This window comes from Drosophila willistoni (assembly GCF_018902025.1).
Source record: "Drosophila willistoni isolate 14030-0811.24 chromosome XR unlocalized genomic scaffold, UCI_dwil_1.1 Seg41, whole genome shotgun sequence".
NCBI lineage: Eukaryota > Metazoa > Arthropoda > Insecta > Diptera > Drosophilidae > Drosophila > Drosophila willistoni.
Window position 1 is genome coordinate 2,358,898 of NW_025814058.1, and position 17,987 is coordinate 2,376,884.

The 17,987-nt window shown below is 33.9% G+C and overlaps 1 protein-coding gene across 2 annotated transcripts in view; it reads left to right on the forward strand.

Moving 5' to 3' along the window:
- Window positions 1–17,987, forward strand: part of LOC6643039 (breast cancer anti-estrogen resistance protein 1) — a 51,886-nt gene that overhangs the window by 25,643 nt on the left and 8,256 nt on the right. For both annotated transcript variants that reach the window (XM_047012251.1, XM_002065933.4), the window contains exons 2-3: window positions 14,553–14,696; window positions 17,082–17,342. In XM_047012251.1, the coding sequence (XP_046868207.1) occupies window positions 14,553–14,696; window positions 17,082–17,342 (405 nt within the window). The remainder of the gene's footprint in view (window positions 1–14,552; window positions 14,697–17,081; window positions 17,343–17,987) is intronic.

Below are 17,987 nucleotides of genomic sequence, written 5' to 3' on the forward strand. Positions count from 1 at the left end.
TAGTAGTAACTAGTTGATATCACGATCATAAACCAACTGACTTTATGGAGATTTAAGAGCCATGATTAAGCCATTGGACAAGTTGAAGGCTAGCCAGGATCAGTCGTCGTCGTCGCCTCATCTTGCCTTATCTTTAGCGGCATCTGTCCACACACACACACACACACTTATACACACTCGCACTCGCACTCATGGTGTTTGTTGTGACAGACGATGGTCGAAATCGTGTGGCTCAGGAAATTGTAACGGATTTCTTGTGGCCAACAACACACACAATCTTGGCAGCTGCCTACTTGCTTAAATGGGAAAAACTTTTCCGCAATTTTGCATTCGTTATCACCTTTTTCCCCACCCCTCCATTTCATGGAAGAACTCGACCCGATTTTAATGTGCCAGTTATGGGTCTCAAAGTGCGATATCACAGAGTCATGATATGTTACTTAGTTTGACTTGACGAGTGCTCGTTTTGCCTTTAAATTTATTTCTTCTTCTTTTTTTCACTTGGAGATTGTAAAACTTGTACTGGCATGAGCTCATCGATCTTAGGGCTTTATTTCTTAATTGCGATTCCCTCGATTAGATAGCATTAATATGCCGATAAGATTTCCACAACTAGCAGTTCTTTTGCATTGCAAAAAAAAAAAAAAAAAAAAGCAAGAAAAAATTACTCACATATTCATTTATATATGAGTTAAACTTTCTCAACTTTAACCTTGTCATTCATCACACATGCCAACTAGTTGAATAAACTGAAAATTTCAGAGGGTTGGGCCAACAACTATCATTAGGTATAATGCCGTAGTTTTAATACCCTTCTTTCTCCAAAATTTGCTGGAAAAGGATATTAATCTATATTCAATCTGTTGGCAAGAAATTCCTACATTAAAAAGGATCAGAACTGAATTTCATCCAGCTTGAGGTCAATAAGTCATTTGAATATATAAAATAGATGAGCATTTCCAAATTTATTCAAAAACATTTAAAAAATGTGTCGAATTATTCAAATATACATTGTAATTTAAGTTCTTTATTCTTCAGTGGCCATTGGAAATCTGGCCAAAAAATTATCACAAAAATTATGTCAAAAAATAAAAATTTCTTCAAATTTTTTCTAATACAATCCTTTTAGACTTGATATATATATATATATATATACATACACAAGTGGCCAATATAATAGGTTAGCATTTGAAAACTGTCTGGAAACGCAATGTCTGGAATGTTTTTGAATAAATATTATTGTGTCTTTATTAAATAAAAAGAAATCTATAGATGAGGTCTTTCATAACTAAATAAATTTAAAAAAAATTTGTCCTTCCTTTTCTTAAAGGTCTTCAAAAATCGGATAATTTTATTGAGCAAATTCTTTCACACTTTTGTTTATCAACTGAATCTTCGTATTATACGATTCACAGGACTTATTAAATTACAAATTCTAAATAGTACAGAAAGGCTCTGTTAAAAGGGATAATATTCACGTATATTTGTTTTAAAAACAACTTTTTGGGTAATTTGAGATGGCCTGTTTTTCCAAATGAACTCTTATAAACAAGATTTTCATAAAGAAAATTGATTTATCCTATGTTAATATAGTGAGTAATGAGGATAAAGGATATTAGTTGATATATGTTTGTCTTGAGAGAGTTTTCGTTTACTCAAAATAGAATCTTTATCCCTATGAACTCTTATAAAAGAGGTTTTTAAGTAGAAATTTCGTTTATCTTATGAAAAATTGTCTATCGACTGCTTAGTTTTGGATATGCATACTTGATAAATACTAAATTGAATGAACGAAATATTTTGAAACAATATTAATCTACTTAGAGGACATTAGATGCCATATTAGTTTATACTGCATATATGCCCATTAGGGGCAAGAGTATGGAAAATTGTTTGCACAACTTGAATACAGAAAATAAATTAGCTTACTTACGAGTTTACAGGTAAAGTGCTGACAAACGTACGGTACATGACAAATGCGAATGCAAATGTTAAATGCAAAATGCACTCAAAATACACACACATGCAAACGGTGTTACTTGGTAATTGTTTGTTTTTGATTATGAAGCTTGAAATTAAATAAACAACAGCTAATTACAAGAGTTGAACATGATCATCGAATGGCTTCAGGGTTAAGTTGAATATCGGTCTTGATCCTGTTTTGTTGCAGAAATACTTGTTTTAGTTTGAGTTTTGTAGTTTTCGTTGTGTCTAACAGCCGTTGACACTAAGTACGCCATAATTAAAGGTGGAACGGGGTGGGGCAACAGCAGCTGCTGCCGCTGGAGACGATTCACAGGTGAGATTAAAATAAATGTGCTCCAAATGCGCAAAAAAGCGAAAAGTAATTGACGCTCTCAAGACAAGCCGGTTCGCCCCCTTTGGGGTTTTAGATTTCAAAATGCAAACAGCGGAAAACATGTTGCTATAGATATATACAAATATACATATATACACGCGGCTTTCCGTTCTCGTTCACTTTTTGCTTCTTTACCTTGTGGCATGGGCTTTGAATGTTTGCAGATTGCAGATTGTTGAGGATTCAGCAGTCTCAGTCGAAATTGGAGTTGGAATTGAAGTTGGAGATGGGGAACGGAGACGGAGAAGCTTTGCAATCATCACGTATAAGCATATATACATGTCTCACTTTTGCCTAAGCTGACCAAGTCCAGGACCAGGACCAAGACCAGGGTATAGGATCGTTGTTGTTGTTGTTGGCTCGTCTGTCTATCAGAATGCCATGCCTGGGCTGACTAAAGGGCAATTAATAGTCACTTCTACAACTTTTTGCTTGCCAATTTCCATTTTCATTTTTACCCCACATCTTCTTCTTGGATGAGACTGGACGTGCGCTTGACTGAAGGTCTGCAATTAATGGTTCACTGTGATCGCTCTCTCTCTCTCTCTCTCTCGCTCTTTCTCTCTTTCTCTCTCTGGTGCATAAAATCAGTTATTAATAGTCAACGATGCGCCGCGGTGTTTTCTTGAGTTGCGTTGATTTTTCGCCAAAGCTAATTTCAATTGATTGAAAAGCAAGTAGTAGTGAGAAGCTATAAATAATTGCCACCCAAGGCCATAAATTCACATTCAATCGTCAGCAAAAGATAGAGAGAGAGAGAGAGAGAGAGAGGGAGAGAAAGAGAGACAGAGGGGGACCACGCACGTAGCATGTATGTAGTTGCCTCTATCGTCTTTCATGGCCTCTGGTGTTTGGGCCCTTTCAAACCCTTCTTATCGGGTAAATTGAATGTTATAGTCAGGCGTGACCAAAAGACATTGATAAGGGCAAGTCCAGGGCTGGCAGGTCTTATCAATAGCCACAGTAAATCTAATCAGGCTTAATTGACTTCAAAAAGAAAAAAATACATACATACATATCTCTAAACTGTTATAGTAACCAGCAAAAACAAAAAGAAAAAACCAAATATCTTGGTAAATAGGGAAAAAAAATGTCTCTTTAATATTAATTACGATTATGTTGCAGGAGGCCCGAAAAACAGAAATGATAAAGAACCGCATGTCCCAGGAGTTTATCTATGTATGTATCCTGGGGTCCAAAAAGGCCAACCGCAGTTAGAGAACTAAAAGAATGAAAGAAAAACTCCCTTAGGGACATTTACGTGTGCCTTCACTTGATTAAGTGGGCGCCCCACAGTTCTCTCTCTCTCTCTCTCTCTCTCTCTCTCTTCCTTTCTCACTCTCTGTCTCAGTTTTTGTCTCCTGTGTCTAGACAGGCTCAGGCAAAACCCATATAGATGGATGTTTGAATATTGCTTAGTTGGTTTTTTATATATGCTCGTCCCATTTGGTTTCGGCACTTAATTTTTAGTGCCAAGTGTTTGAGAAATTGATTAGAATTAATGTTCCGCATGCGGCGTCAATTTAAAAAAAAAAAACAAAAAAACAACGAAAAATTAACACGAATCCCACGATTGAAATTGATTGTACAAGTCCTCAGACCCCAAGTCCATTGAGAAGCGTTGAAAGCAAATGCATATATGATGATCTATTACTACAATAAAATGGCAAAATGAATTGTGGCAAGTCAATTGAATGAACAATCGAAGCGAGTATCAATTATTCAACAAATTTCCAATGGCTAATCAATTTGAATATTTTTCTCGTTTGTTGAACAATTTAAATGCAGTTATAAGACTGGGCTAAAAGCTTACTGCCAATTAGCAGCTACTGCCAACAAGATTACAATGGTGAATGTCTCACACACATCTCAGCTACAATTTCTCTACGTGTAGTTTACCATAATTTAAAAGATTTCCGCCATATCATATACACTTGTATATATTATAAAGATATAAGTATATGACTTTTAGCGCCTACCTGGAATTTACTCAATGGAAAAATTTCTCCCTAAAAAAAGAGTATAAAATAAAATAACACACATACACAGAGACCATTTCTATGTGGAAAATATATATGAAATGAAAAATAAAACTTTCGCTTTCTACAAGACACTTTATCTATTTGCGTAGCACATTTGCCACTCAGGTGAACAGCAAGCAACTTGGACTGACATTTGTTATCTAACAATTGAAATGGTAGTCATATGTAGAGTCATGTGCTCTCATCGTGTGCCACTGGCGCCATCTGGCGAGCACAGGGCTGGATTTATAGAAAACATAAAATATCTCTCGAACTCTCGTTGATAATAATAGAAAATAATAGTAATTATAATAAATATATTTACTTCTCGGTGATTCATTTGATTGATCAATAAAACAAATTAATAAAAATCGACAACATTGTTGATAATTAACAACTATTTAAAGTTTAGGGAAAACCTCTTCTTCTTACATAGGAAAAAATAATTATAAACATTGAAAGTCTTACTCACTAGTCAGAATTATTAATCACCAACAATATTTGCCAAGAATTTGTCATAATATTTGATATTTGTTAGGTTAATGAACTTATAAAGAACTTATAAAGATCAGTTGACTATATAGATTCAATGCGATTGTTATAATATTTGATATTTGTTACGTTTTTGAACTTATCAATGAGTATGCCAAATTTTATAAAGATCGGTTGACTATATCATATACATTCAATGCGATTCCTAAAGTAAGCCCGCCCCTCTTGTTACAATTGAAGGCCGCAGTTTATTGCAAACTTTTTTTTTTTTGGTAATTGCCAAACGAAATGCAATCTATTATTAAATCATCATCATAAAAACCATAAGGCGTTAATTATTGAACAATAATTGCATAATAAAAGGATAGAATAACTACTTAAATATATTTAGTTAATGGCCAATATATAATTTTAAGGCAATTAAATTAGTACGCTTCGTTGGGTCCCCTGAATAATGACTAAACCGTCACTGATTGGCAATAGTTGAAGATATTTTGCAATAGTAATATACTTATCACAAATGTCATTTTCTCTTCATTTGCTTGGGTTTTGTTTGCTGTTGTCTTTTAGTTCATTTTTTTTTTTTTTGCCAAGACCTAAGCCAACATGTCAGGCAAAATGGATTATGGCAGAACGTTCAGCAACAACTGCATGAGAAATTATGCACTTGTGGTCAACGAGATAACGAGAGGAGGGAACGCGCAACAGTTTTGCACTTTTCCCCGACGTGCCTAGCAGGCCAAAAGACAAATGTTCAACTAGATAAGACCTCGGCGATAAAGTGCAGAGAAGAGGAGAAGAGTAAATGGAAAAACTCCTGTTGCTTAGCCCCTTTTTTTGGCATGTTAACAGCATTGAATTCCATGTACTTGTGGTTAACTTTTGCTTATCATTTCATTTTGCTTTGGATTTTCACAGGCCGAATGCACAGATGGCATAGGTGTTTACGTGCCAAGTTTACCTGATTGAAAACACTTGTCATATGACTCAAAAAGGGATTTGCTTTTGGTTTTTTCTGTTTTTATATGTTAATTAGTTCCAATTGGCTGATGTAGATGTTTCTCTCTCTCTTGCTCTTGTTTACAAATTGCTTATCGATATAATGTTTATATGTATATATACCATTTTATGATCCACACCGGATATGTATGTACATATGTGTGTGAAAAACTCATTTCATTCTCTTCTAAAACAGGTCTCCATTCATAGTTGTTACAAAATGCATATATGGCCTGAGACACTGATTGTGCCTCTCTTATCCTCTTCATTTTTTTTTTTTTGCCCGGAAGGTGCTGAATAGTTGTTAAAGATACTTAATGGCATCCATTTAGCTTGTAAATTCTGCACAGAAAATGGCATTGAACTACTATTACTACTAGATATGGGCAGTTAAATGTTTACTTCTGATAACTGTTTGCCAGCCACTCAAGCCCAGTCATTTCTAGTGTGAGAATATGTTTTGAAATGTTTGAAATTATGCATTACAACTATTTGATAATGAATTTAATTTAGGCATGTACTATCTGACATTCATGTTGCGTTTTTGGGTATAACATAAAAATTTTCAAACCGTTTTTTTTTTTATGAAAATTGAGAAATTGGTAGATTTTGCTTATGTATACCAAGGTATTAAATTTAAAAAAGATTATTCAATATTGCTAGCTCTGGGTTAATTTGTGCTATTAATACCTCTTCATAATTTCCGTTCGGTGACAGCTTTCATATCACTTTCATTCATTAAGGCAACAGACTTAAGCATTTGACTTTTGCGTGGGCCAACTGTTGTAATCCATCATAAGTCGCCTTCAAATGAATGATAAAGTAACTCAAAGGTACAACACACACACACACACACACACTCGCACACAAAGTCGAAGACAGATAAGTTCAAGGCTTTGTCGTATTAACGTGGGTGCACACAGAAATAGATTGAAGATGCAACAAAACAAGCCAAGTCAGAAACCCTTTTCTCACTTTGAGCTTGAAAACTGGTTAGAAATACTATTGAAAAAAAAAAAACGTCTTGAGAAAATAAAGTAAATGAGTAAATTCCTATAGATGAGTCACGTCCGGGGGTATTCCACGTTGAAACTACTTAATCTGAAAGTCAATGGAAGTTAATGACTACTCAGACCCAGAGCCCAAAGCCCAAAGCCGAGACATGTGACGTAAAGACGTAATGAAGTGAAACAGATGAAACAGAAAGAAGAACCTCTCAGCCTGAGGGAGTCATTTTATGTCCATGTATTTGCTTCTTGACTGAATTTTTCAAATATGTTTATGTCTTGTGCATATTTTATGTTATTATACCCTTGCAAAAAGGGTATATTAATTTTGGTCAGAAGTGTGCAACGCATAGAAGGAAGCATCTCCGACCATATAAAGTATATATATTCTTGATCAGCACGACGAGACGAGTTCAAATAGCCATGTCCGTCCGTCCGTCCGTCCGTCCGTCCGTCCGTCCGTCCGTCCGTCCGTCCGTCCGTCCGTCTGGATCAACGCAAACTCCTCATAGACCGTTGGAGCTACAGAGCTGAAATTTTGCATGTAGGCTTGTATATACTGCAGGCGTTGTATATCTCGGATTCAGCCGGATCGGATCACTATATCATATAGCTCCCATACAAACGCCAAAGTCACGAACAGTGACTTTTCTTAATAACTTCGTTATTTTTTGAGCTATTGTCGTGAAATTTAATATTGGTGAGTTAATTACACATATAAACGACTATGACAAATTTGATCAAGATCGGGTGACTATATCATATAGCTCCCATAGGAACGATCTTTCGAAAACAGTGACTTTTGTCAATTACTTCGTTACTTTTGAAGCAATTGTCATAAAAATTTATATTTCTCAGTTTAGCATAACTATTTATGACTGTGCCAAATTTGATTAAGATCGGGCGACTATATCATATAGCTCCCATAGGAACAATCGGTGGTGAACAGTGACTTTGATCAATAACTTCGTTATTTCCTAAGCTGCTCTTTCGCAAATATTAGACCTTTTACTCAAAAAACTTGCAAGGGTATACAAACTTTGACGCGGTCAAAGTTAGCCCCGGCCCTCTGGTTTTTTCTCTCTCTCTCTCATTGTCTTTTATACAACATTTTAATTGGTTGAAATTATTTGCCTTGAGGGAAGAAGTCAAATCAAATCATTTTAGCCTGGGACACATTTGTACGATGTATTTTTTTTTTTTTTGTTTGTGTGTTTTTAATATTTAATGGCTGAAGTTTTATTTTGTTTCTTTTTTATCGAACGATTGATCTTTTGTTAAAAGAGTTTTATGGCTGTTGTTCAGTAACCGCAAGGGTTTTTTTTTTGTATTATTTTTTATATTGTTTGCAATTGCATTTGGGAATAGGAACAACAATAATAATTCTGTAGAAAATAAAAGAAACAACACTCGTTTCAATTTCACAGACACGCTTCGAAATCGATTTTGTTGTTAAGTTTTATATATGTATATGTGTGTATTTTGTTGGTTGATTCATAGGGGCACAATTGTATAGTTGTTTCCTCTTTTATATGGGGAAGTTTTGCAACGTTTTTGCGTAGCTTTAACTTGAAATTTTGCCAAGGTCGACAATTTGTTTGTGCCTCTCATATGCATATACATTTATATTTTTTATCTTTTGTGATTATATGTTTATGAGAGAGAGAGAGAGAGAGAGAGAGAAAAGATGTTTATTTGTTCTTTAATTGGAACCGTCAACAGTTTCGGTTTCTTTTAAATACTAAATTTTTCTTTGTTTGATGCTAAGAGGCTTTACACTTTAGGCAATATTTGTACTGATGACTCTTTTATGAGTCACTTTTTTTTTGTAACTGGCCAAATAACAGGTGGACCACATTCAGTTATTTACCTTTTTTTACCTGGAATGCAAATTAGGTTGGCACTTCAACGAAAATATTACAAAAAACCATTTGGGTATTTGGAATATATACTTATACGATATATATTTAGTATTAGAGTGTAAATTGGTTTATGACCCATACTTAAAGATTGCAAATTTATAACAACTGACTAACTTTAAATTCGGCAAATAATCAAACTTTATCTTTATGACAGCTGTCGAATTGTACAGAATTGAAATGAAAAGCCAAAAAAAAAAAACAAGTCTATTTTGAACAAATTTATTGATAAGAATAGCTATCAATTCCTAAACAATAAATATGTTTGAGGCTTAAAACCTTAATTTAAAAATTAAGTCTGAAACAAATTTACCAATAAGGAGTTGTCTTTTAGCCATCACATAAAACCAAAATTTAAAAGTCATTCACATTTGTTTTATACCTTTTTTTTCGTTTCTTATACCCAAGTCAACATTTATGCTCCTTGTTTAGCAAGTCAACATTGATAAAGTGAGGAATTGAGAGTTGGCGAATGTTGGCAGAAGCCTGCAAAATGTCTTAATGAGGCACTTGAAAATGAAGTTTGTTAAGTTCGTTGATTGAGCTTCAAGCTCAATGAAGAAAAAGCAAAAAAAAAAAAAAAAAGATGACAATTGTGATTTTCAAGAGCCATTAACCGCATTAAAAATGATTGCCAAAAATTAAGGAGCGACTCTGAATCGAATTCAACAATTAACTGTAATGTGTAGACAAGTTTTTTATCGAATATATATAGGTATATATATATACATAGAAAAAAAGTGTATGTAGAAATCTAAATGACTGACAGTTGATAAGTTCAGCCATTTGGCGTGACAGATAAACATTTTGGCTTTCTTAATTAATAAAATCAAAAAGTAGAAACAATCAAATACGAAGTTTATATACCCTTGAATTGGTTTAATCATTAAAGGTGAGAAGTTTCTTCATGTGATAAATAATTTCTTCTCAACCTTTTGTTAAAGGGTATAAGAAAAAACTGAATCTATGACTATTTTTAGCATTCATTGGATGCGTCACCTTTGGCTTCTGAGGTTTTTGAAGGTTTTTGAAGGTTTTTGAAACCTTTGGACTGTTTTTTTTCATTGGCTGATATTAAATGCTTTTCTGTCTTTTCAAGTTAAACTCAACAGCGAAATAAAAAACTTATTTGTCTGCAAAAAGACATATACATAAAACGCCATATGTCGCATTGAACTGGTTTTTTTTTTTTTGTTATTCCAAAAAGCTCAAAAATAAACAAAATGTTTATGCCACATTTCGTCAAGTCGTCGTGTGCAAAAAAAAATACAACAAGAAAAACAATAAAAATAAAAACTGTCAAAAAAAAAAAAAACAAAAAAATAAATTCCCCAACTCAGAGTCAAGACAAGATAAAAACACGTTCCATTCCCAAGCCAAAAACTGAGAAAATATTGTGAGTTAAATTGCATTGACAAGTGCATAAGATTCTCCTACATATATACATATATAGAGAAAAAGAGATGGCGATAGATGTCATCTTGGGTTAATATTTACATAGGGTAGATCAAAACTCACTGAGCCTGTAATCGAGTCACTGAAAAGTGCAATTGATATTCATTCATTCATTCATTCGACCAATCCACCACCCACTCAAACAACTCAACTGTAAGACACATGTCAATTTGCAGTTTCTTTTACTAAAGTTGAAATTCCTCAAGCAAGTGCACTTTAAGATAGTTAGATGGCTAGATTAAACGCCTTATTCACTTTCAGAGAGGGTGAGGAGGGAGAAAGACTTTCTTTAAAGTATTCAAAGGCCAATGAAATTCTGTGATAATTGTGTGACAATGAAACTAGATTGTCATAAACGAGTAGAAGATATGTATATCTCTATATATAGACTTGTAGATGGGATTAAAATCTCTATTGTATCTACAGTTTCTTTTGTGTGTGTGTGTGCGTATTTGTTGTTGTCTTTTCTTTTTTTTTTTTTAGTTGAATAACCTTTTAACGAATTACTTACTTACTTGAGAAAAAAACTCACAATTCTTAAGTTTCATTTTATGTGTATTTTTTGTTGTTTAAAAAATTGAAAAAAACGTATATTATAAAGGGTGTCTAGACAGGATAGGGCAACTGCTACCCATCTAGTACTTTGAGTTTTCAACCTTTTTTTTAGTAATCCATTCAAGAAAAGATAAAATTTGCTTGAATTTGTCTTTAAAACTAATAAACTCAGTTTCTTTCTTGAAGAATTCAGAACGAAATGTATTCAAAAAATCAAGTAAAACGTTTATTTAAGGTGTGTCTTTACTAGGACTACATAGACAGGGGTATGAAACATCATTAAGGGATAGGGAAAGAAAGATCCTCTATCGAACAGATATATCTTCAGTTATTGAATTCTTGTAATGATGGGTAAGGGTCTGTATAGAAAAGTCGTTAGCATCATGTGAGGGTATGTCATAGTCGACTTGTTTTTTGCAAGTTTATGATGAATTGGTATGCTTATAGTTATGTGGACGGTTGGTCGGTCGTTTGGTCGTTCTGTCAGTGGTCAGTGTTCAGTCAAAGAGTCATACTACACATACGTGAGCCCATTAAAAACAATAAATCGCTGTAGAGCTCTTTCACATTGTGAGCATTAAATGAAAGGAAGTACATACATACATATGTACATACACACATACATACATATATGTATATGTATGCAAACTTATGCCGAAACTGCCTCCAGACAGAAATTGTTTTTATTAAATTTTTGGGTTTTCAGATTTTTTTTTTTTCTTTTTTTGGCAGATTTATGTGAAGCATTTTGTATGCATAAAACTGAGCCCCAAACTTCTCTAACCCAAGACGTTTCTCTAACATTGCCCTAAACAAACCAATTAAACTTGATCGTGCAAACAACAAACCCATTGAGTTCTCTCTTTCTCTCTCTCTGTCTCTGTCATTTTCTCAAGCGGAACTTCAATTTCCAATCCTCACAATATTAAATATTTGTCTTTTCAATTAGCATTGGGTTGTTAGTCACAGGCAGCAAGATACAGAGACAAATAACCACAAGAAAATACAACAAAAAACAACGTAAATTTCCTTAACCCAGAGAGAGAGAGAGAGAGAGAGTAAAATCAAGCACTTTGACAACTCGAAGCAGAAGATATATATGTATATATACATACCTATATTTTTTATTTTCTGGTTTTCTTCTTGTTTGTTTGATCAATGCGACGACGTTCAAGTGTCATTGTGTGACGTTTCAAGTGCGCTCATTTTCCTTTTTGACATTTGGAACGGTTTCAGCTTTCGAAATTTGGAAAACGGGTTTCAAGTAAAATCCAACAATAACAGCAACAACAGCGGCAACAAAAAAATACAACTCCTCAACCAGAGTTGAAAGTTCAACAACGATCCAACACTGCGATATTGTTGTAATCGTCGTCGTTTTGCTCCTCTATGCGATATCCGCTCAGCTCATATTAAATGAAGGCGGTTAGGCGGGTGGGTAATAGCAAGGGGGCAAGGGGGTCGAGCAGGGTAGGGAAGGGGGAAGGGCGAGAGGCATGTGATTTGGTAAAAGGTGAAGGAGGTTTTTTTTTTTACCTCCAAGTGCCGCACAGTCACGGCTTTTGGTTTGGGTTCGCTTTTAGATTTTTCTGTTGCTGTTGTTCGATGCGGTGGCGAAATTAAAAGCAACACGCTTAACCCGAGACCGACACAGATACACACAAACACACACAGAGAGATATACAACATATATCGACTTGGATATTCATTCATTGAAGAAACCTTTGCCCAGATCTATATATGTCTGTATACAAGCGTGGTCAGGCAGTTAGATACACGGGAAATTGAAACTTTTTTAAGTGATTAACTTCGAAGTGAAGAGAAAAAGAGGAATGTTGATAAATGACTTAGGGCAAAAGTTAAAAGTAGAAGAAGAAGAAAAAGAAAAGAAAATAAAACATTCGCCTCTCCATGAGAACAATCAAGTAAATTGTAATCTTAATTGTATAGGAATTTGAAATCAATGCATTATAACAATACAATTTAACGTTTGCCCATATAAATGATTTTGATTTAATTTAAAAAGACATCAAAATACAATTAGTTTGGTTTCAAATTTAAACAAAGGCAACCTTTTACACACACACACACACACACACACATTTCCTTGTCACAGTAATATAATTTTCCCTGCCATGTCTTAAATATCATTTATTATTGATTTAATTTTCGAGTGTTTCAAGATTCTAGTTGTCTTACCTCGTTTGTTAATTTGCAAATCTCTAACAACTGACAACAAAAATCGCAGCCAACCTAAAGTTGACCTGAAATTCCAGGTAAACTAATGAAGCGAGCTCACCGCATGAGCTTAAAACAACAGAAACAACAATACGAAATTCGTTCATTGCCTTTTTTTCCTTTTGTTTTCTGTGCCTTGAGGTATACCCTGTATTTAATAAGTAGTAAGAGTATTTCAATATTCTCAAATTGGTTTCTTACGTAAGACGAAGGGTCTTAAATCCTTTGTCAAGGCTTTTCTATTCTTAACCTGTGATGAAATTGATTCATGTAGACAAAAACAAAGGGAATCCATTTTAGAAACAAGTTGAGACAAAAGTTTGCTCATTGTTTAATTTCTCAGTACTCAAAGCCACCTGATTTTTAGAGAAGAGAAATTTTTTTTGATTGATAATCGATAATGCCAATATTATATTGGCTTATATTATATTATATGATCCTTTTCTTTTGTTAAGACTATATGACTGTATACTCCTTAGTATTTTATGAGGTCATATATGCATTCTGCTATCTCATTTACAGTAAGTTCTCATTAAGCCAGTTTTCTGCTCAAAGAATTGATACTTTTTTGTCAACTCTTTTTATTTTGTAATAACCCAAAAAATAAAAAGGAGAATATTCAATCGATAACTTTATGGGACGTTTCTCTCATGGCAGTTTTACTCTTTTTCTTTAATCGTTTTTACTTTAAGCTTATTCTTTGACTTTCATTAAGGTAATACACTCAGCTTATTAGGCTATTGACAAAAACTTTAAAGATTATTGAAACTCCGAGAAGACTATGCTTAAAGTGATGCGAAACACCCTGAACTTTATATCTGATATCAGATTTGAAACAAAATATAGCCCAAATGGTCTAGAAAGAAATTATAGAGAAATGAATAGTATGTTATATATTTTTCAAACTCCTTGTTAGTTTCAAAGTAATAAGAAGAAAGCAAAGGTATAAAATGCATCAAGTCTTTTTTTATCCCACACTTGATCACAGGGTATCTAAAAGTTTTTCTCTTTGATTAATCCCATGGAATGTATGTATTTGTTGCTATTGTCTTTGCTTATTCTTTTGCCGTTTGTGCACTTCTTTTTTTTTTTTGCTCAGTTTTAACGGCGATTTATGTTTTTGCCAAAAAAAAAATTTCGCTGACTACCTACCGAAAATGAAAAGAAGCATAGTAAAGTGAACTCGTCTGGGGTTCTTGTGAATGATGGGGTTTGCTTTTGTCATGGGGCCGAGAAGGGTAAGGAAGGTGGAGGAGGGTGGGTCGAGGGGGGAAATCTGTTTTTTGCACATATTTAGATGGAGTTTCAAAAGTCGGGGTCGGTCAGTGGCTGCACGTCTTTGAGAATTCCAATGAAATTGTATGGCGGCATTTTGTTTCAACTTGGTAAACTCAATTTTTTTTTTCTTTTCTGGTGTTTTTTTTCTTTTTATTTTCTTGTGATAAAGAACCTGAATTTTAATTGTTATATTCTCTTTTCTTTTTTTTTGCTCTTGATTTATTTGCAGAAATTATATGCAAAGGCCATTTATGATAATTATGCGGATACGCCAGATGAATTGACCTTCAAGAAGGGCGATATGCTAACTGTAATCGAACAGGACACGGAAGGCATCAAGGGCTGGTGGCTATGCTCTCTATACAATCGTCAGGTGAGTTTACCATAATTTTTATTTTCAGATTTCTTGTGTTTTTGTAATTAAAAGATTAAGTAATTGAAGGCATTTGCTTCATTTCACACACATTTCAATTTGCAGTAGAAAATGCCACTTGAAAACCATTTGAATTTATAATTGAATTTTTTTGTAATTGTGTTTTTTTTTTTTTTTGTGCTCTGCATTGCTGCAATGAGACTGACGTTGATGATGATGATCATGATCATCATCATATACTCAGCATCATCCGGCAAATGATTATTGGCACGTGGCCCACAAGCCGGAGCAGCATGCGGGAATGACTCCAGTTTGCCTTCAATTATCCACCACTCCATGCCATCTCCTCACATCTCTTCTCGCAACTCATTTCATTTCATCTCTTCGATGCGTGCATATAAATTTCATTTTTGGCACTTTAATTGTATGTGCAGCTGTAATAATAATAATAATCATAATACCCCTAATGCTCAGTGGATTACCCACAGTTTTTCTGTTTCTCTTCTTTCTCTTGGGAAGTGCATAGTAAAAAAATAGGTCGAAGTTGTTTGTTTTCATTTTGATTGCCTTACAAAGTGCAGAGAAATGTTTCAAACACATCATCATCATATACATAAAAGGGAAACAGTTCAAGATAACCAATAAATGGGCCAGAAGATATATACAATACATATATGTATGTGTAGAAACTTACTAAAAAAACTATAGAATATTTTCCATTGGTTCATTTCTTGATCATTTAAGTTAATCATTTGTCTTGACTATATATTGCAAAATGGGATAAATACCTTTTTTAAATTTTAATCCCTTACTAATTATAATACATGGCGTATACGTTATATTGCCAATTTTAACCATTCCCCCATTATTGGCCTGTCATATTGATTGATCATTTCATAAGGTTCCATTCATAAATATGATATTAGGTATGATATTTCGTTCAAACGATTCCCATGTCAAATTCTTGATTTTATGTTGGCCCCAATCTTGAGACTTATTAATGATCACACGCTCTCAAATTCTAACCTTGACTGTGTTGCTCTGATTAGTTAGCAACAACCTTTCGAAAACAAAAAACAAAAAAAACAGAATACAAGCAAAAACTGATTAACACTAAAACAGAAATCCAAACTATGTCTATACACTAGTATAGAGTAGTATAATAACTAAGCGAAATGAAATTTCTGCACGTCCCCCAACAACAACAACAACAACAACATTTTAACATTTTAATTAACAACTCAATTGCCAAGCCAACACTCATGGGCGATCAGTGTGATCAGTGAGCAATGGATCAGTGATCAGTTAGTGAGTGAGATGGTGTCAAAACATATATCAAAAATGGAAATCACAACAACAAAAAAAAAAAAAAACAGTTGCCAACGATCTCTCTAGTATCGTTTATTATAAACTATATACATATGTACATGGATATGATATACATTGTATATTACGACTACTACTACGACTACTCTTTGTCGGCCAATTGTTGTTAATTAAAAAGTAGCCGCCACTTTTTAATGGAAACAATTAACCCAAAAACGGCCAATTGAGTTGGCGACCAACAAGCAACAACAAAATATTTATAACGCAAAAACTTTACAAAAAAAAAAGACAACAACAAAAAATCATAAAACTTTTCGCATAAATTTATTCAGCGCCAGTGAAGTGTTTTTTTTATGTTATTTCTTTTTTTTTTATAGCTCTAAAAGAAAAAGGAAACCAAAAACACATGTTGACAATTTCCACATATGAAAAAAAAAAAAACGCATCGTATATAGAAATATATATATATGTATGTGTATATATCCAAAAATTGCATTCATTTATAATAGAAAAAAATTTATATTTTTAAACATTTTTGCCATAAATAATGCATTTAGCATTGAGTTAATTAAAAGGCAATCAAAATCAATTGAATTCAATGAGCATTTTTTATATAGTATAGATATCTTGTATAAATGATTGATAGAGCCTGAGAATATTTTCACATAACTACAAAATTTTGTTTAATAATTAAAAAAAAAGATAACAAATTTTCAAGAAACTATGAGAAAAACAAGAATTTTGCTTAAAAATACTTGTTTTTTTTTTTGCGAGTCATCAAAGTCATCAAGAGTCATTCGTCGGGAAATTCAATTCACTTTATTTTGTAGTTCAAAGAAAAAACAATTTAGCATAAATTAGTCTCGGCTAAAATGACCCAAAATCAAATTTTGGGGTTAAATTGAATATTCTTAGTATGGAATTCATTCAAGTTTTGCTACAACTTCTTCAAATACGTGTATCTGTAATATTAAAGATATTATTAAGACATGAAGTTTAATGAATTGAAAATCTGGAATTACTCAAATCTTAATTGATTTTTTTTTCGTCTTTTTACAGGGTCTATGCCCGGGCAACCGGTTACGCATAATGAACTCATACGATTCGGGCTGTTTCTCACCATCGCCGGCCAGCTCACCGATACCATCATTGGCAGCCAGCACAGCCACCTTGAATAGTTCCATATGCTCGGCAGAGATCTATGAGAATGGTTCCATAAGTTCAACAGGAAATGGTGGAGGAGCAGTGACGGGCAATGGAGAAATTTCCTCCATACAGGGTCGTGGCACAAGAAGATCTTGGCATATATCACCGAATAAGGTAAGAGGATAATATATGATATTTCATCCCCCCTCCCTCTTCACCTTCCCCATTCCCATGTTCAGGTTGTATGTAAATTTTTTTCTTAATTTTACGCTTCGTTTGTGGATATATATATTTTTTTTTGGTTTTAATTGAAATCATTTTCCAACTTGGTCGTCTGGCTTATTTATTTTTGGTCTCGACTTTGGCTGCTTGTCTGTCTGGGGCTACTGGCAGGCATTTTGGTGAATTATGATATCCGTCGGGAAAGTGAAAGAAAGTAATTTCTTCGACTCCTTCATTTTGGCCATCATTATGTGCATGGTCCGGGGCTCAAGTTGAATTGGATGGGGTCCATCGTTCATTTGGCACGTCATCTGTATGTCGTAATTGTGCAATTAATCGAATACGAATCCGTATTTCAAAAAGCACAAGGAGGAGATGAAGATGAAGATGAAGTAGAAAAAAAAAAAAACTGTGGCACACTCGCAGCTGGTCAACGGGTTTCCTTTCTGTTTTGCATACGACAACAACAACAACAACAACAACAACGACGACGACGACTATGTTGGCCAATTTGTCAGCTGGACATGCGTTTTTATTTGCTTTGCTTTTACCTCCCCCCAAATAATTAAAGGAAATGAACAATTTTATCTCTTAGAG